Below are 22,439 nucleotides of genomic sequence, written 5' to 3'. Positions count from 1 at the left end.
TAGCTGAATTTGGCAACACTTTTAGGAATTTTGGTCCTCAATGCTCTCCAACTTCTTACTTTATTTGGCTATTTTAATCTTTTTTGATTCAAGCGTCATGGATGAGTCTTTTGTAGACGAAACGCGCGTCTGGCGTATATACCAAATTTAGTCCTGGTATCTATGATGAGTTTATCTATCAATCTCCGATGGAAACATTAGATCAGTAGTCATAGTTTATAAGAAACCTTTTTAAAATTGTTTAAATTTTGAAATAAAGGTTTAAACTCCCTTGAGGCAAAGTTGAACGTATGTAATAATGTAATATCGTTCCTAACATTTTTTTTAGCAAATACATAAAGTAATGTTTATTCATACTAAATCATGTCATTCAAAAAGATTTAGTAACTACGTCCTGATATTTTTGTTTTGCCATCATGCACCTCATCAAAATCTTAATTTTTTTTTTTGAGTTTTTCAGTATTTGTTATTGATTGTTTTATAGTGATTCAGATTATAACACAATTTTGACTGTTGTTCCCGCATTTTTGACATTTGTTTACCTATAATGTCTGTTTAGGGTTTTCATACTTCGTTGTCAATATAATGGAATTTTATGCGACTGTTATACAATTCAGAGGTTAAGATAACATTTAAAACAGGTTTGAACCACCATTTCTATAAAGGAAAATGCCTGTAGTTAGTCAGGAATAAGACAGTTGTTATCGATTTGTTTGATGTCTTCGAGCGTTTAATTTTTAAATATGCTGGCGGACTTTCGGTTGACAATGACTTCAGAGTGCGGCAATGTTGTTATTTTACTTCTTTGGAGAAACACAATTGACAGTATGAGCAACCGATGGAAAAAAGGGTAAAGATAATTTAATTATCGTTTATATCACGTATTACAACATTTCCAGTGAATATATTTAGGAGGAACAAATATATGCTGACGTGTTCAGAATTTCTAGAACATATTTTCCGTAAATTCGTCACAATAATAAACAAAAACACAATCAAATCCTACAATTTCATTTCAAATCTGAGAAGTTTTACACATCTATCAATACACACTAAAATATATTCGTGGGTTATTTGCTAATAAGTATATAGATATTTTCGCGAGGAAAATGTGTGCTAGTTACCAATATCGTTTCTTGGAGTCACTTAAACTTGCTTGTCGTTTATTTGGACTTGATTGTTGAGTTCCTTTTCATTCTGAAACAAAAAGCTAGTTGGACTTATTACAAAGCAAGCGGAACTAAATGCAAAGTTCTTCTTGAATATGATGTACACTGTACATTTCATTTCGAAATGAATACATGATGGTTATTGATACAAAGAATACTAAAAAAATCAAAACTCATAAAAAGATACTTAGTCTTGTGAGTAAGATTCTTCACGTTTTCCTAAATACACACGAGAGACAATCATTTTCAGTAATAGATCTTAAGGCAACAGAAAAGTAGTTTGATCTTAGAATATTCAAATGTTTATCCTTTTCTTCAACCTGAAATTTTCGTTCCATTTTGACATGTTTGAGTTCATCTGACTCCTTCATTTCTGTGATCCTGGCTTGTTTTAATCAATAAGATACAAGACTTAAACAGTAGTGGACCATTAATATTATAGTTGTTTCTAATTATGCAGTAGAAAATTAGTTTAAAGTTTGTTTTTGTATATTTTTGGTGCCAATTTTGTCAAATAGTTTGTTTTAGAAAATTACAAAAACGAAGATGATGATCTTTGGCACAGTATGTGGCTGCATAATTTGACTTTGTTTTTATGTCCTGTTATGACATCCTGAATTCAACCACGTTAAGCAGACAATTATTCATACATTTTCATACCAAAGGTTCATAGGAATTACACATGTTAAAATTGTAACATATATAAGAAAATGAATTAATTAAATTGAAATACAGAGTTGGATCTATACAGATTACAGAAACAGAATGCATTGTGTCTCTGAAAGATATTGAGTCAAAAGATAAGTTGGAAGTTATTGGTATAATAGTAAAAAAAAAACAGCTCAGTAAACCTTTTTGATTTTGGAAAATCAATTACATAGGTTAACATTAAAGACGTTACATACGAACTTGACGATCGTTATATTGTTGCACATATGATTAGATTTGGTCAAATTCTTCCATTCTCTGTCAACAAAATTATATAAAAGGAACAGAAACATAAAATATGGCACGGTATGTCGATATCTTGAACGGTGAGCCTGTTCTTTTTTTCAGAACTAGTCTTGACAGCTTTGATTTGCGCTTATTAGCTGACAATACCCTTACACCATGCCTTCATTATAAATTTACCGGTCATTCCTCATATCAATGTAAAGATAGTTCACAAATTTTAAATGGGCGACGGTGTTATAACTGTACAACTATTGGTCATTTACCTAATGCTTGCCCTAATAAACTGTATTGCCCTTTCTGCAACATGAAATGGCATTTTAGACAAGACTGAGAGTTTCGAACAAAACCAGGAAAATCAGGAATATAGTCCGGGAAAAGTTGAGGGCAGACAACAAAAAAAGTGACACACAAAATATTCCCAATCAGGATGTGATAATGATACCCTTTTCTGCAAACGAAAAAATGGCACAACTAATACTCTAAATGCCCTTATTGGCGAATCCAATTGAAGTAGAGTAGGTGAAACTGATGAAAATGAAATGAATACTTCAAAATCAGGTTGCAATTTTGAAAAGTTTACACAAAGTCTAGACCTTGCAGTTCAGAAAACGGACAGTCACAAAGTAGATAAAGTTGCTATTTGTCGGGATTAATGACATAAGTATTTGAACCTAAAATTGGTTACTTTTATACACGATTGTGTCTTAGATGGAAAGATTTCTCATTTGGCACCCATACCTCATCTGCCTATTTCAATATACAAGGCACATTTTATATATAAAAACACTTATAGGTAAAATGAAACCCACTATGATCCAGAGGAATCAAATAGTAAGATATATTGCGCATACTTAATTAGGACAGCAGCCGAACGATAAGAATACCTCTGAGGTCTATTTTTCGAGGCAGTTCATACTAGATAGTTGTCAATTCATCTAAAATTTCACTGTTTCACGCCGTGAAACCATTGAACAAGGACAATGCATAACAAAAGACAAAAAACTGTTCAACTTCTTTTACAAGGCAAAAAAGAAAGTCAAATTGTGAAGCCTGTAAACAATGATTATTTAATCCGCGCATGCAAATTGAAGATTATGTTATATATTTTACAATAAACATATTTGCAGAACAAAATCATTTAATTTTAAAGTCCGAGACACTATATTAGTTGACAGTTTTCCCACTAATTTCACGTGTTTTAAAGTAGTAGTAAACTCGTAGTAGGCCACAATGCATTGTAGCTAATTGAGTCGATTGGTCAATTTTTCAAGGCCGTATAAGCCTTGTGTTTTGGAAATTACCAAGCAAATATATTCTGACGTCAGAAAATCTAGAGTTCTCGACCTGTTAAAAGGCATTCGATACAGTTTATAGGGCGTTAACGCCCGACGTTAAGCGTTCAAAATCCCACAAAACGTCACTTTCTGCGGGACGTTATACATGTAGTTTTCCGTAATAAGAACGATATTTTATAAATCACAAGAAACTAAACACATATTACTGTATCTTCTGTTTCTCAGTTTGAAGCTTCTTTGAAATCTTTAACACAATATTGTTAGTTATCTAAAGACAACTAGCGCTTTTAGTATTACTTATATAATTAATGTAATTTATTATTTATATCATCACTCATCATCCATGTTGTCATTCATGATCGAATTTTGATTCGAATCCGATTTTCTGACATTATTACAGCACAGCAAAGTCAATGTTAATTTGTGTCATTAATTTTTAAAATATAATGCCGAAATCTCAGGTACATGTACATAGAAAGTTTAATTACCTTACAGAACAATTTTTGTAAAATATACAATGGTATACCACCAATGTTAAAGGGAAACTTCGCAAAATAATCAAAAATTGATATTATGTTCATTCTGTATAAAAATGCTCAAATTCATAGATATTAAAGTTTTATTCCGCTAGATAAGCGATCACCACCGATTAATTTGTGTCATTAATTTTTAAAATATAATGCCGAAATCTCAGGTTCATGTACATAGAAAGTTTAATTACCTTACAGAACAATTTTTGTTAAATATACAATGGTATACCACCAATGTTAAAGGGAAACTTTGCAAAAAAATCAAAAATTGATATTATGTTCATTCTGTATAAAAATGCTCAAATTCATAGATATTTAAGTTTTATTCCGCTAGATAAGCGATCACCACCGATTTTAAATTTAGAGTATCAATTCTCTTCGTTCAGCCATTTTGTTTTCTTTCCCAATTTATAACACCGATATGTCTATAAACCACAAAGAAACAAAACTACAGTAACCGATGTAGGCGTAATTGCGGGTCGATATCTTGTCAATCGTACGGTTGTTTTATCCGACTAACTAACTTGATACGGAACATATTCTTATTTTTTTTAAATTACCGTGGTCTGTTGTTTTTAAACTGTTAATATTAGAATTAGGTATAAAGTCAAAGTTAAAATCTTAAATAAATGTTCCGTGAAAATTGTTTCCGAAAATCTTATTTGTTCATAATACTTTAAAATTATAATTTGTATTCAAATAAATTCTTATTTTCCCTCATCTGATCACCAGCATGACTAAAGGTATTACTTCCAAAGGTATTGTGAGGGGTGTGAGGTGACACGTCCAGGTATTCAAGCGATTTCCTGTCGGGCTTGCAAGTTCATACATCGGTTCACTTCTGCAGGTATTGGTCAGTGTACACGGCCGATAACTTATAACTTTCCATTTTGAATTATCAAATGTATAATATACAACTGTCTTACTTGTCATTACTAAACTCATACGCTTGTTTATAAATAACATATCTGGTGTAAAGAATATTATTCATAAAAATAAAAATGATACCAAAAAAATAAAATTTGTTGAAATTAAAATCTAATTAAATATTTTTCAAGGGTGAATTTTGAAAAATGTAAAATATACTCATTGTCAATAGTTAAGGACAGATTGGAACATACCAGAAAAAATGATTTAAAAAAATGAACGCACTTGTCGACGATTCATTTATTCGACTGGGTAAAAAGTTTCGGAACTATAGCGCAATTTAAAATATATACATGTATACATTGAACATAAGAAAAAAATATATTTCGAATAAATTGGGGGAAAAGTTTTGTAAATAGACTAGTCCATGTATGCCAACAGTATGTAATCATCGAATGTCGATAGACTATTGTATACCAGAAGAAGAAGAAGAAGAAGAAGAATAAGAGAACCAATTTGATTTAAATACAGGTCGATGTATAACTTGCTTTGGTTAATCGAAGTTGTGGACATAGTAAAATCACAGATTTACATTTCAATAAGATTGTTCTCGAACAAAGGAAGGAATTCGTCATCACAATTGTTATAGTATTCCACTGGACAAACACTCATTATCCCTAAAGGACGGGAATATTTTGCTGGGAAACTATTGAATATGAAAGTTTCGAATTAATTTCGGGATTTATTTACTTTCTTGGTATTCGATAACAGGAAAAAGAATAAATTACTTGTCCGCTAAATAGGGGTATTCTTGTCAGATAAAAGACTTTTAGTTATATTTAAAAAATAGGGAAATATGACATTAAATTGGTTCTGTCTTTTTTTTAAAATATCATTAAAAAGTTGTGTGTGTATGGTGAACGCCACAATAACCATGTAATACTAGTACGAGAGTATAGCCTGTAAACATTTCTTCTCAATGATATGGTTGTATTGGAAATCTTTTCATACAGATTGACAATTCATAGTCCGATATGCATGTAATATTTGCCACATGACGCCCATAGTTCTTTCTACCATCATCATCTTATTCTTTGATATTGCTGTAAACATCGATGGTTCACACCCAAACGAAATGGGAGTAATGTACCTTCAGAGCTTCTCCGTGTTATACACTTGTGAAACTTAACAAATAGACGAAATTTCTGTATTGAAATGAATCTACATTTCACAAACAGGATTTTCAAATAACGATTATGAGTAATTTGCTTACAAACCAATACAAACGTATGGCAAGATATAACCATGAAGGAATTAAGTTTTTGTCAGACGCAAGATTTCATCACTATAAACGTATACGTATATATGCATGCAGTTTCATAACAAGCGGTCGATGTCGATAGTCCGTTTTCTAACTGTTCAGAGTAAGACATGTCACTTGTTCCTTCTCTTTGTTTCAAGAACAACGATGTAGGAACGAACTATTCTAAATTCGTCAATATCAGTTATGCATGTCTAAAATATAAGTTTTATTACAACTACTGTATTACTTATTTGGATTAATGACGGCTATCATGTTCAACAATGCACAAATATTATCATAGAATTTTTTTTTTTAAATGTACAAAAATCCTCAAAATAAGTAATGCCTTAGCTTAAGATTTGAGTACAAGTTAAAAATTCCGGTAAAGTCAATAATATCAAACAGATGTGCAATGGTATATCAAATTGGGTAATATTGCATTCAGTTTTATTAAAGATTAAAACTACTATTGTTTACTTCATATTTGAATCTTTACGCCAATTGCCGCTAAGAAAGTAATCCAAAATTGTTTCCTGTTATTTTTATACGCTTTCGGAACTACGAACCTGAATTTTACTTTCAATTAATTTACACAATTTAATTATTGTATCTTTATTCTCATTGTGTATTAAATCTTAGTGGATTACCACATCATACTCTTTCTAATCCTTTCTGTTTATCCTTTCCAAATAACAACATTCATACATGTGTACGCTTGAACTCACACCTGTGGCTAAATAGCTACAAGGTAAACGAATAGACCTCAAGCCGAGAAATATACGGTGAGCTTTTAAAATAATATACACACTTTGCTCACACATTAGTTGCATTGAAATGATTATCAAAACAATAACGGTAAATAGAACTGAAATATTTTCAGTTCAATATCAATAAAAATGTTCAATAAATATTTTATGAAAAAAATCTCAACAATAATTAATGAAATTTATTCGAAAAGATAGAGATAATTTTATAGGAGACTCAGTTTAATTTAATCAATACAAAACGGTATATGCATATTCATTTTCGTTCATTCTTATATTGTGGTTAATAACTACGACCATTCGTCAGCTGTGCGCTTTTAATTACGTATATTGTCGATAAGCTATAAGAGTTAAACAGATTTTATGTTTTCCCAGAATTCAACAAATCGGGCTAATACGTCACGACCCACTCGAGAATTCAACCAAAAAAGTTACAAATACTTGATTTTCTCCGTTATTAGAAGGAATATAAATTTAAAACTTTGCAAATGTGTTTTTTATGTTAAGATGAACATAATTAGATGATAAGTAAAAAATCGCGGAATTTCCCTTTAACCATAATGAAACGTTTAATAAAAAAAACAAAATTCAAACGTCCTCCGCATTGCAAATATGTTATCCATCAAAATGCCAATAACTAAAAAAAGTGTGTTTGTTCTATAAAACTTTTTACAAACATCTAAGAGAAATGACGGATTGACGAAATATACAATACACATGATACAATTTTCAATATTAATAAAATTTCCAAGGAGCATAACTCTTTTTAAAAATAGTTGAGAGGTACTGATTTTTGAACGTGTTCATACTATATAAGTTTTAGATATCTCTGGCAAGACTTGTACGCGTGAACAATCTAGTAAACCGAAGGACAGACAGACGGACGGATGTGTGATATTTCTTATCCGCAACACGTCGCTCATGGGACAAACATATATAGTTTTTTACCAATAAAATTACGCTAAAACAGCAGTATTTTGATTATAATCGCAACTTTATCCCTCCCCTAATAAAAACAGTATTAAATACAGAGAAAAGGTATGAGAATAATAATAGTACAAAACAAAAATAAGTAAGGCCAGTTTTCCATAGCCTTATTAAGCACTGATGGACCTTTAAAGTATAAAAAGAAGATGTGGTATGATTGCCAATGACACAATAAGGTCTTTATACAACTTCAATATTGATCACAGCTATACTTTGGGGTTTCTGCAACATTATGTGTGATTTCTGAACGTTCACTAACCATTTGCTAACATGATACAAATGCTTTAAGTGACTAGCTTTAACATGGTGAATTGGAACGTTTTATGTTGCTATTTGGGGTGGAATAGAAATAAACAAAAGGTGGAAACCGCAACCAAAGTTATGACCGATGTATAGATAACGTGTCCAGACATTATTTCAATCGTTTTCGGAAAATTTAAAATTATTAAAAATGTCTAAGTTATTGCTAAGTTTCTCTGTCTTGTAAACGCCTCCTTAAGATTTTATCAAGTGAAGATTGTGCTATATAAAAGAGGGAGGAAAGATACCAGAGGGACAATCGAAAATAAACTGAAAGCACCATGGCCAAAAACGAAAAAGACAATCAATACTACACATGACACAACATATAAAACAAAAAAATAAGAAACTCGAACCCCACCAAAAACAAGGGGTGATCGCAGGTGCTCCGGAAGGGTAAGCAGATCCTGCTCTATATGTGGCATCCGTAGTGTTGCTTATGTGATAACAAATCCAATAAATAGTCTAATACGACAGGTCACATTCATGAAAGGAACGGGGATTGTAGTTACGACGTAAGGAACAAATCCGATATCATTGTGAAACGGTTATTCTATAACGGTGAATCAACTCGTGATGGCGTCCGTAAAATTGATGAAGGGATGATTTCAAATTCACCATTTCGAAAACAGTGGTGATAATTTGTTAAAAAGCTTTCTTGTGAGCAGCAACCTCCTTCAAGAAAATCATGATAGGAAATGCAAGCACGGGAATATCGTATCAATTAGGAGATATATACCTCATATGCAGGTGCTGCTGGAATGTTGCTACTTAGAAATGGAAAGTTCACAATTGAAAAGCTGAAATCATCTCTTTTTTCGTAAAATTTCGTTTTCAACCGACCCTCATTGTCAATTTCTAGATTAAGTCTAGATATGAGGCCGACTTAACTGTATATGTAGTATCATTAATCTCTAGTTCCATGAGGTATATGCGTTCAATATAGTCATCAAATTTTGAATTATCTAGTGAAAGAACATCATCTGTATAGCAAAAAGTAGATTTGAAGGATATTGCTCACTTCTTATCTTTCTTCCTAAGAAGTTCCTGTATGAATGAGTTTCAAAGAATATAGTCTAGCGTATTTACCTGACGATATCGGTTTATAGGTATTTAGTCGGATCTTAACATGTGATTTGTTTTCAAACCGGTATTGATAAAAATAAAAAAGCAAGGTCTAAATGTTCAGGACTTTATTAAAACTGTATTTGGGTAAGTTGATGGAAGCAACGATTTGTTTTGCGTCTTACACTTTGAGAAGCAAATAATCTTTAACTATTCTATTAAAATATTGTGTAAAACATTAATTATGAGCTATGCAAGTCAAATGGCTCGAACATTTTTCAGAGTAATATAATAAAGAAGATGTGGTATCATTGCCAGTGAGACAACTGTCCACCATAGACCAAAATGACACAGACATAAACAACTATAGGTCACCGTACGGCCTTCAACAATGAGCAAAGCACATACCGCATAGTCAGCTATAAAAAGCCCCGATAAAACAATGTTAAACAATTCAAACTAGAAAACTAACGGCTTTATCTATATAAAAAAATAAACGAAAAATGAATATGTAACACATAAACAAACGACAACCACTGAATTACAGGCTTCTGACTGGGGACAGGCACATACATCAATAATGTGGTAGGGTTAAACAGGTTAGCGATATTCCAACCCTCCCCATAATCTGGGACAGTGGTATAACAGAACATAAGAAAGAACTATAAAAATCAGTTGAAAAAGGATTAACTCATCAGATGGACAAAAATACAAGTGGGTTAGCTTTCATTTGTCTTTACTGTCTTATAATTTAACAATTTTTGGTTACATTTAAATTTTAGAATCTTCATTGAAGTTGGAACACGAATGGCCGGTTAATTAGTTATATTGATGTGCCATTTGTATGCAAGAGTTACTTTACTTTGTATTATGCGCTGATTTGATAAAAAAGTTATGCGAGTATTGACTCCCTTTAACAGTTTCATTATTCTATAATTAAGTTTAGGTTTCTGATTTTATTTTATTTTGAATATAGAGAAAATGTATCAATTCAATAAATTTCAGTTTTTGATATTGGTGTATCAAAGACATTGATGTACGAATATAATTTCATAAGTTTGAAACGTTAAAAATGATTACATACCAATATAAAGAACCGTTCATCATTTAAAAAAAAAACTATAAATGAAAGACAAATTATTTACCTCCCCTTCATGATAGATTGATTGGGAAATTAACCAGTGTTATCTTATATCAATAACAGAGATGGACTAGCAAGCAATTTTTAATTCTAGCTTATTTAACGTTAAATCAATTTTTCACTATAAACAAGTGTTACTTTATACAAATAAAAGGACTTTGTTAACTTAATCTTCAAATTTTATTAGATATTATGAAGTTTTATTACAATAGATTAACATGCTATATATACTCCAATTTTTAAAAAAAAAATGCTCAATTTTCACAAAGGTGCAAAATACCAAATTTAATGCAATTTTATGTAACACTTTTTTTATTGGCTTAGAGTAACCATCAAATCCACTGATGACCAGTCTTAACTATGAAGGGATCCGCCATTTTGAATTGATTGGATCAACAAATGTTCGATTACTACAACATTATTAAAAGTAAATTAACAACTACATCAAATTCGCCGCTTTAATGCAATTTTATCCGAAATTTGAATTTTAGAGGTAACGTAACAACTTCCAGTTTGTAAGTTTTCATTTGTATTACGACACGTTAAGCTACAACGTCTTTGCGCCAAAATCAATCATGAAGATTCGTGGATTCGCGGATTTTTGTGTGTGTGTTAAATTCATACATTTTAGCAAGCTATAACGTATAACGTATCTTTTTGTTACGCATTAGAATCGGAATAACAGTGCTGTAGTTGAAAAGTTGCCACCGTCAATTTTGATTTGACGGTCGCAAATGTTCGTTTTACTGTCTCCGCTATGCGTCGCCAGTAAAACTGTTTTCGCGACCGTTAAATCGACATTGGACGGTGGCAACTCGTCAGCTACAGTACTGCTATTCCTTAATATGCAGTCTCAATTTTCTGGAAAACAAGCACGATGACCTATGTTTTATTTGGTAATTTCTTTTATAATTTGTCTAGGGCTACACCATCTTTCATAATTGACAATATGACGTGAACTTTATCTGATCCTTTTGATGTAACTGCACAAAGCACTGCAACTACTCCAATCATCTTTTAGTTATCTTTACGATTAACTCAATAATTATTAAACCGTAATTACGAAATTTCACATAGTTGAACTTATTTTAATATACACATTGATTATACTTGATTGTATTATGATAAACATAAAGCAGTTGATTAGATCAATCGTAAATGTGTTGAAATAGCATTGTTGCTAAAAAGAATTAAATAAGATATTTTCATTTGCAAATAAAAAATATGTTTTTGAAAGTAATTAAAATTTGGTATAACAACTATATTTTTATAACAATGCAGTGCATTACTTCGATTGTTTGGTACACCGTGAATGTGTCCCAGTGAACTATTCCATGTTATCGACCGTGTCTCAAAAGTTCCTATGTAAGAACGTCTGCTTTACAAAAAGCCAGTACCACATGTCCAAGGCCCGTTATATTTTTTATATTTTATATTTTTCTTAAACATTTCGAATTTATAACCTTTTGTACATCATGATCGGCTGTTTTTTTAAATTATGAAAATATCAGAGTAAAGATTTTCTTTATTTCAATAAAAAAAAATGAACCACCATTTGATTTTAGTATCTTTTGTTCATCAGGAATGTTTTGTGTCGTACAATATGCTGAATATCAGGAAAGAGATTCTAAGATTTTGATCACATTGCTTAAAAATGCAAATCTTTCTTCTCTATATCAGAAATAATGCAACGCCAATTGCAATCAGTCATTTTAATGTCTTTAATTTAGAACAGTAATTTTTAATTATATAGGGATAAAGAATCTTTTTTTAAACACTCAAATTGATTCTTTATTTCACAGATTGATTTTTATTTTTTAACAATTTAACTTGGTGTACAGCAGAATGTTATACATCAACAATGAGAAATTGGGTTAAATCGTTGAACATACATTTGACAGCTTATGCCTCTTAATGAATATCTTAAACAGTAGAACCACAGTTAAAGTCATCAACATTAATTGTTGCATTTTGATGGTTTTTACTTACTGGTTATTATTACTATCACGGTCATAAACCTGCAAATGCTCCATTGATTAAAATAGAAACACTGCCGACATGTTGTTATCATGTATTATTCAGAAACGTGCACGAGCATGTGTTTACAAAACTAATTATCATCAAAACTCAATAAACATATTTTATTCTGTGGTTTTGGAACATTAATACGTAGCGGAGGTCTGCAATTTAAAAGGTCCAGACATTCTGCTGAATTGTTCGCCTGATAGTTATCGATAAAAAGTAAATGAAAATTAAATTTTGATACATGTAATATGCTGTTGTATCATTATCGTCATACCTTGAACGGGAATTATAATCCGTCAAATTCATTAAAACAGCCAAAGAGCCGCATGCAAAATATAACATCGATACGTTTGGTTGTTTATTGTCGAATAAACTTGATTTCTGTTGCAAACACATCATGTTTGCTGTTTTCACTAAAATGGGTTCCGTAAGTTTGTAAAACATTTTGTTTAAACAAATTAAATCAATGACAGGGGTATATAATTATATAAAGCTCATATTTCGAACAGGAAGACACATACAAATAGGGCTTCCCTTTAACTATAGCAGATTAATAAATACGAATACATATTTAATTGGAATTAGAATATTGAATCTGATTTTTATAAGTTTCGGGAGTATGTTACGAATTGCCAAACAATATGTCTGTTCCTTGGCATAGTTCGTAATTCCCAATAGTAAAAGCCTTAATATATATACCTGTAAATATAAAATTATCAAGTATTGTTCAGATATTTAAAGAATCGAAATCATTTCTTTACATTGTTTTTTCAAGAATTTTTTCTCTTAAACTTACCTTAACTTCATCCATCATCCATGGCATATAAATCTCATCCGATTTATGTTCTTCTTTATGATCAGTACAGTAATATTCGGTTGAAATTTTCAAATCTGAATAGGACTTTGTATTTTCATAATATTTTCCAGTACTGCATTTAAAATGCTGTTCGTAAGATACTGTCAACTTATACCTCTTTTCTATGTCTATGATTTTACTAATCAGTTCTTTGCGAATAGTACTACACATTTTCCCGATATTCTTCTGTTTTTTGGAAAACGATAAGAGTTGGACAGCTATTCTATCAGCAGAAAGTGTTAGCAAAAGCTTTTCAGATTCAGACTCAACGTCAAAAACACAAATTCCTCGGAATAATGCCAACGATTTTCCTTCTGCTTCTGTAGGTTTATATTTCTTCATAAACTCAGCAGAAAAATGATTAAAGAAGGCTGGAGGAAGAAATTCAAATTGGAGACAAAACCAAGAAGTTCTTGTACAGTTTGGATGGTCAATTTCAATGGATTTGTATAATTCTTCAAATGATTCAGTCGGCATCATGCTTGGCATTACATATTTTTCATTTTCATTAGTTTCCACCAATATATCAAACTTTAACATTATATCAAGAAGTTCGTTTGTTTTTCCTAAAAATTTATCTCCACTTTTTGATTCGAAGAGCTTGGTTATCAAACATTTAGTGATAAGACCGTTTTGTAGAAAATCTGTCCAATCTGAACGGCCACGCACTGCAGGATCAAATTTATTCGACACTAAACATCGAAAAGCATCTACCAGCCATTGTGGATTGAGAATAATCAAATCTGGTATATCTTCAAAATATATAATGTTTCCTACCTCATGCTGAAAACAAAGAAACTTTGACACGTCTTTCGAGTCTTTAATTCCAATTTCAGAATGTGCAGCCATCTCACGCATGTCAGAAATGTCAATGAAATTCTTTCCTTTTTCCATATTAACTTCCATCAAATACTCTAAAAGAATCCATTTCAACGGCACACATTCTCCCCATGTCTTCATTTTCGTCGCTGTTTCTGATATTTCTCTTCGTAACTTTTCAAATTCGTCGTCCGTGTCCGTTGTATTGGATAAATAAAATATGTTTCGTAAGTGTTTGTATTTGTCAAGCTTTCCGAAAACCTGGTCTATTTGTCTTTCGAGGACTTCTTTCCTGTTATCTATATTTTCCTAAAATTTACATAAGATAACAAAATATCAGACATTAAGAACAGTATAGTTTGCGAACCAGATTATCTAACCATATGCTAAGCCTTTTCTTTGACTTTTTTTAACAATTGATATATCACTTGACTATACTTTAAACGACAATACAAGCACGGAATATTGAAATCTATACCTTGTTCCAAGTGTCTTACTTAATAATTTTGAATAATGTATATCAGACTTGGGTTATCTCTAATAAGATGTTCCTACATCAAAAGGTTGGAAAGGTCGATTGAATTTGTGGCATGTGCTTAATTTTACCTTGCATTTATCTGTTCCAGTGAAAACTATTATAACAGGTGGGCAAAGTGTTCCTTCCTTTTCATCTGTTTGATGGCAGTGAATAGTATCAAACCAAAAATCAACATATTCTGAAACACGATTTTATTGTTAGATACAAAACGGTATTAAAACTCAATATTCGAAAACCAAATGAAAACGCCATTTAAAAACTGGAAAACGATAAAAGAAATTCTACAATACATACTGAGCAGTCCAAGCCTAACGAAACAATTACCCAATTGACGCAAATGCTGTGTTGCTTATGTTACTAAATTAGATGATAGGACTAATTCGTTGTACATGTTGATGTTGAATTCGAGGAAAAGAGAACGGAACTACTTCACTTGAATAGTTTCGTCGTTATCTGTGAATGTGAATCAGATATTGATCAACGGTATAAAATAAAAATGTGTTGTGTAAATTGTTTTCAAAGGAATGATTTAAAAATCACCACTCATAACCCTTAACTTAATACCTTACTTGTAGGCAGAAACCTTTTTCAACGAAAATATTAAAGGACGCTCAATGCAAGCTTTTATCTATCATTTTAATTTTGGGATAAATACTGGTGGAATATTACTACATAGATATTTAAAGTTCAGAATAAGGAAGTTGAAATCACTTCCTACATAAAAAAAAACCGCAAGGATAAGGAAGCGGATATAATGAACTGAGTCCTGATTACAATCTTTAGTTTTTGGTAATTTGTTATGGTTTGTTGTCGATGTTAACGACCATTACGCTTTGGAAACATTAAAAAACAAAATCATGAACCCCTTCAAAAATACGTCAGTTGATAGAGTGGTTTTTATTAGGTCTTTCCACTTTTCTGTGGAAAGACCTATTGTTTTTCTTCTGATTATTTTTTTTTTCTTCCGCCTAATTTTGTTCTTGCGATAAACATTTGTTTCGCAATATGTCGCTTAGATATTTTGTATACGATATCGCACAGTGTATGCGCTTTTGAAATTTACCCTGCGTAAACGAATACTTTTCTTTGTAGGAGTTATCTCCCCAAACACTGTTTTCCTTGTTATCGCAACTCCTTCGCAACCGTAAAAGATTATGATAAATTTATTTTACAAAATTGCTCGTTATATCCTTCGCATGATTTGTCCTATTTTGACTGAAGCGATATGACCGCTCCATATGAGAGTTATTTCCCCTTATGCATCTGATATAAGTGATATGAATTTCTATCTGATAAACCATAAGTGATAGAGACCTAGGATCTTTTGATTTGAGGTCCTTGGTCCCAAAAATTGAAAATTAGGTTAAGTTCAAAGGTCAAGGTCATATTCTAATATTTGAATTTGGCTTATTATCACTTATATCCAAAGACTGTATAAAATATCAACAAATTATTTTTACTAAATTGTTAGTTGCGACATGTCGTAAGATGTAAATTTTGATTGCAAGCGTACGTTGAATGTAAAAGGGAGTTTTCTCCGCTCTTGTATTTAAAAATACGCGTTTGGTGATATAACTCATTAACTAAATGTAATTAAGACCTATGGTCTTTTGATTTGAGGTCCTTGGTTTATGACCTTGAACTTGATCTCAAGGTCATAGCTTAATTTGACGTTCTAGATTTTGACCTTTGCTTTTATTCTATATGTATATATGATAAAGCTATAAAACTTTTAGAAAAAGGTATCAAACCATTTAACCTTGAAAAAAACCAACCGGAAGTGACCTTTTGTAAACCGGAAGTAGCTATTTTTTGTACTTTATTAATATAAAGGTATATAGAACCAGATATTTTTGGAATCAGTGTCAAGTAAATATTTAAATATAATCTTAAGTAACATTTTTCCAACCGGAAGTAACAAATGATCTCCCTTTTAAAAAAAAAAATGTATGGAAACAATATATTTTTGGAATCAGCTTACTAGGAGCTATCATTTGACGATTATAATGACATTTTAAACTTAGTTTCACAACTTTTCATATCAAAATACATTGTTTTGATGGAAAGACCTTCAATTGTTCTCTGAACAATTGGTTTTTAATTTTCTTTATATTTTTTTCATGTATTTTCCATGCGTTTCCAATTGTTAATCAAACTTTGTCATAACAGTTGTAAAATGATTTGGTTTGACATTTGCTTTCCGAATCACCGAACACTATTGGTGAGCGTTTTCTTTTTCGTTCTTTAAATCACGGTGGTTCAATCGTACTTGCTTTGTGCGGTCTTCTAAGTTCTAAGAAGATACCAAGGTCACCGCATGCGAAAAGAGGTATTGGCCAATGTACAAAAGATAACAATTCATATATGTAATATGTAACGTTCAAATTTTCAAAAGACATGTTACATAAAAAACTGGTTCTATATCCAATTCATACATATATGCATATCTGAATATGTTTCGGGAATTAACTATAAATATCATATACATGTATATACGTCACTTTACTATAGTCCTGAATGTAGAATCTCTAGTACATTATATGTTCTACCGGTTCCTTATAATAATATTTAACTAGTTGCCACTGCTTTTGTTTTACCACACCTTAAATGCATCTATTATAACTATTGCATCCTTTTTTTATCTCGCATATGCATTTTCGAAGTCAAAACTAGATGTTAGAGCCAGTTGTCTCCTACTTCCCACTAAACTCAAAACGATATGAAGATAAGCGTACAATACAGACTAAGTCTAATTTGAACATATTTGATACTGATACAGTAGCAGAAAACAAATTTACAAGTGTACAAATCGTCAAAAATCGAAAAATATCCACGAGACAAAGGCTATATTTACTTCATTTGTTGATAATGAAATGCTACTATCCTCTGTTATACCATCTTCAAACACGATCCTGAACTTGAACAATACTCAAGACAAGACCAAAGACAGAATACAACAGTCGAACTTTCTTTAGAAGAGTAAACAAACTTACTAGTTTAGAGGAGGGTTTTAACACTCACAAACATATTGAAAACTGTCGTATTATAAATATGCCAGTTTTAAGTCATGACAACCGGCCGGACGGTTGCCATTAATTGCTTCCATCTACCTTGTATGAACGTTACAGTATAGTACTGATATTAATTGTACAATCCTTTCTTTTTTTTTTATAAAAAACATACATCTTTTCAGATAAAAAAGAATGATTTTAAGTCGATGCCACTGCTGGTGGACGTTTCGTCCCTGAGGGTATCACCAGCTTAGTAGTCAGCACTTCAGTGTTGACATGAATACCAATTATATGGTCATTTTATAAATTTTCTGTTCACAAAACTTTGAATTTTTCGAAAAACTAAGGATTTTCTTACACCAGGAGTAGATTACCTTAGCCGTATTTGGCACAACTTTTTATAATTTTGGGTCCTCAATGCTCTTCAACTTTGTATTTGTTTGGCTTTTTAACTATTTTGATCTGAGCGTCACTGATGAGTCTTATGTAGACGAAACGCGCGTCTGGCGTATAAAATTATAATCCTGGTACTTTTGATAACTAATTACGCCTTCGATTTTAACAGTCGGTATAAAAGTGTAATATTGATTTAAACAGCAAATCCATATGTCAGTAAAATATAGATAAAAAAAAGCAAAACAAATACATATAATAACATAAAAGGTACAAATTTTCCTGCACCAGATATGCATTACAACAATACACGTCTCTTCAGTGATGCTCGTGGCAAACAATTTTGAAATCCAAAGCTTAAATAAAAAATGAAGAGTTATAATCAAAAAGGTCCAAAAAGTATAGCCAAATCCGTGAAAGGAATCAGAGATTTGCACGAGGGAGATGCGTCCTTAATCTATATTCATTTCTCACATTTTGTAACAGCAAATTTTAATAACACAAAAAATCCGTATTTTCATGCAAGTACCGTAGTAATGATAAAGACAAATTAAGTCCAAACGGAGGATATTTCCATAATTTTGTATGAATATTGCATTTTGGTCAGAAACATACCCCTGTAAAATTATCATTAAATGCAATAAAGGTATGGCAAAGTTATAAATGTCCAAAACAGATCTAACTTCAGACTGAACATAAACATTGACGCCGTCGACCCAGACGCCGACGACGCAATTAAGTATCTATTGAAAGTCGTATTGAATGAAAAGTTTTAGAAAGCCATTCAGTTCAACAACTTCCATTTTACCTTAGATTTTTCATGCATCATAACGTAAGTTGAACACACACACACACACCTAAACCAACACACACACACACACACACACCTAAACCAACACACACACACACACACACAAATGCCTCACTAGTACATGTAGGACAGATAAGCATACAACGGAAAATTATAAATAAATTTAAACATACAGTCAAACCTGTTTTAGAGACCACTTAAGGGATATAAAAAAGTAGTCTTTTAAGACAGGTGGTATTTCAATACAGGTCCAATCTATATGAAATGTACTTCAGAGGGATCTAAATCAATGGTCTTATAATACAGGTGTTTGCTTAATACAGTTGGCCATGGTCTCTTGAGCAGATTCGATTGTAATTTATTAATATTATTATTGTGCCTCAAAGAAAGCTTCTTAAAAGAACTAGTTAATAAAAACAATATCTGTGCAGTTTTCATTGTTAATGAACAGGCTTCTTTTTTTTTACATGTGTGCTGAATTTTAGAGCAGAGAACCATATAGGTGTAAAATTTATTGAGTTATTAAAAGTAATCGCAAATACTGAACACCGAAGAAAATTCGGAAAGGAAAGTTCATAACAACTGTCATATTCCTGACTTGTTACCGGCATATTCTGATATATAAAATGGTGGATTAAACCTGGTCTTAAAAGCAGGCTAGACCTCTCAGTTCTTTGACAGTCGCAGCAAATTCCATTATATTGACAACTATGTGTGAGCAAAACTAACAGACATAATAGGTAAAAATGTCGAAAATAGGGGTACAGCAGTCAACGTTGTGTTATTGTCTTAAAAACTATAAAAACAAACAATATGTAACAAAGAAGCACAAAAAAAACATAAAACAAAAACACAATGATGGGATACAGAGCCATGTCAAAGATGTATCCATAAACATAAAAAGGCATATCGACAAAGAACATTAGCAAAAATGTAATTCAAGCATACACATATTTTTAAATGTATGCAAAAAACTAAATATTCAACAAACTTATTGTCTGAAAAAGAAATTTTTCCCTCGAGAAGTCCCATCACAGAAGGCTTTTCGGGGTTAATTTACTAATATAGGATGTAGGATAAGTTGACGATGAACCGTAAACCTTTGGCATAATGTGTTTCCTTTTTTGCAAATACAATCTTTTGGGCACTCATTACATTTAATTGCATAAATTGAATTACCTGATGCGAATGTAAACGAGTTCTTATTATCTATAAATATTGCGGATAGGAGATATTCTTCATAAGTATGATTTATGATCTAAAATGAATCCTATCAATCTAATAATTTTGATTTTTTTACAATTAAAACAGAACAAAAAATTTGTACAATTCTACATGAAAAAAAAAGACGAAGGTTAGGTATTTACAACATATATGCTTCTAACAAAAATAGAAATGCGTGATTTGAAATGGTACACTTCTAAAATGTCACAGATGACGAAAGTTATACAAATATCATAACTCTAAGAAGCTCTAATAATCTATATTGTTTACCTTCATTAATGTTTATATCTCTCCTGAAAGGGGCACTTGCTGTCAAATTCATGTTCATTTGACTCAACTTCTTATATTTGATTTATAACAATGTAAAACATTAATCCGAATTATAAAAAAAAGTCTAAAACAAACAATTTAGAAGGCATGGTCTCGATAAACATGTATATTTGATTCGTGTGTTTTTAGTCTAGACACAATCTAATTAACTTCCAGATTACCTCCGATGGCCATATAAGCGACATAAACATAAAGATAGATATAATTCGATATAGAAACTCGTGCAATTGGATTTTTTGGCCTGTTTAATTTCATATTATAGATTAAAAATATATGTTAATCATCGTTTGTAACTGTACAAGAATGTTAATTGATGGATCGAAACATTCAATCAACTGATTTACCTTTGTTTCACTTTTAATGCTGACAATCTTTTCCTATAAATAAATGAACACGGACAGTGCATACGTTATACATCTCTAGCTAAAGGGTTAAAATTGAAGTTCACATGAATATGGATTCAATTAGGTCAAATTATTAATTTGCAAGCGCAAAATTCATCAGCAATATTTGTTATAAATTTTGAAAAATTGATTAGTTTTAAACGATTTGACAGTATGAAAATCAGAGGTTTATAGGAAAAGGAGTTTGGGTGTTAAATTTTCAATAGCTAAGTAAATATATTTCAAAATCTTTTCTAACCAGATTTATAATAATATACTTACCCCCAGAATGTTGCATATTTTCAAAATACTTTTTTTCCACATCGGTACGAATATCTTCCATAAATTCAGCAACCAACACATATATAGCACGACTTGTCAAAAAAGCCTGATGCGTAGCATAGAATTCCTTTTGTCCTGCGAAGTCCCATAGTCCACATGATGCAAAATGGTTCAAAGAATTATATGAATTCGGCGTCGATGCAAAAACATTCGAGAGCAAACCCGATGGCATATCAAGGGATGATGACGACCGATGTTTACTGACATTAACTTTCAGAGTGTTTGTTGTGGTAGTATTATTTGTACTGTCATTTATAGTATCTTTCATGTCGTTATCCTTCTCATCAATGATTTCAAATTTTTCTATGTTTTCGTCTTCAAAAGTAGAAATTGTTTCAAGACGACTTATTTGTCTTTTCTCTGCTAATTCTGCATATGGTGTTTTGACCGTTGCTGTACCTGGTTCTGGTTCTGGTTCTGGTTCTGGTTTTGGTTTTGGTTCTGGTTCTGGTTCCGAATGATCAATTGTTCCACTGATTATTGTTTCAACCTCATTTCTAGTTTGAACTTCATCAGGTCCTGATTTGGGGGTTGGTGATTCTGAATCCGTTACAGTGTCCTTTGGTTTATTTTCTAACGCTTGGTCTATAACTCTCTGAATGCGCTCTTGTTTATTATCAGAAACACCTGCAGAAAAAGACGTAGATGTATTAATTGTTTTAAAAAAAAGAGCACTACTCTTTTCAAAATTCAGCGACAGTAATTGAAAAACTCATACTTCAAATGAGGTAAACATTTAACAGATCTGCAGAATACATCCATTGTATTCGTTTAATCATACTGTACTTTGGCTACCTTTGTTTTCTTAGGTTTCCAGATTTTTAAAATTTTGGGACATAATCTTTTGGCAGTTTCGTGTCATATAACAATTTGTTTTCTTAATGTTCAAATTAAAAAAAAGATTAGTCAATTGACACATTGATGATTGTTTTGTGCCGCTTTAGCGTGGGAAGGTAAAGTATGAATCTGTTAATTAAGGGAAGTCCATATAGTTTCACATTGTAGAATATATTTTTCAACATAAAAGTAATGTTAAATATAAAACAAATCTGTTAACAAAAAAAAACCATATTTTTTTCATTCGAGAGAAAAAAGTGACAATACATTAAGAATTTTAAAATCTCGTTACTTACGAATGTTTTTTAACAACCTTGACTGGCTATAAGAAACTCACACCGTCGGGAATTTTGTTGTCATTTTCTGACAACTTACATATTTCAATAATTAGGCAAAGAAATAATAAAATTGTTTGAATTTCATGCTCTCTGTCATATGTTCAGTCGAATTATAAAAAGACCATGTCGGATGTACTGTATCATTCTTTGTCGAGCA

The 22,439-nt window shown here is 31.4% G+C and overlaps 1 protein-coding gene across 1 annotated transcript in view; it reads right to left on the bottom strand.

Moving 5' to 3' along the window:
• LOC134727830 (uncharacterized) overlaps positions 1–22,439 on the bottom strand; it is a 102,578-nt gene that overhangs the window by 27,461 nt on the left and 52,678 nt on the right. Inside the window, exons 5-7 of the mRNA XM_063592221.1 lie at positions 21,048–21,734; positions 14,682–14,791; positions 13,197–14,384 (exon numbers count right to left, since the gene is read on the bottom strand). Of these exons, the coding sequence (XP_063448291.1) occupies positions 13,197–14,384; positions 14,682–14,791; positions 21,048–21,734 (1,985 nt within the window). The remainder of the gene's footprint in view (positions 1–13,196; positions 14,385–14,681; positions 14,792–21,047; positions 21,735–22,439) is intronic.

This window comes from Mytilus trossulus, chromosome 8 (assembly GCF_036588685.1).
Source record: "Mytilus trossulus isolate FHL-02 chromosome 8, PNRI_Mtr1.1.1.hap1, whole genome shotgun sequence".
NCBI classification, from domain to species: domain Eukaryota; kingdom Metazoa; phylum Mollusca; class Bivalvia; order Mytilida; family Mytilidae; genus Mytilus; species Mytilus trossulus.
This window is presented reverse-complemented; position numbering and strand designations above follow the sequence as displayed.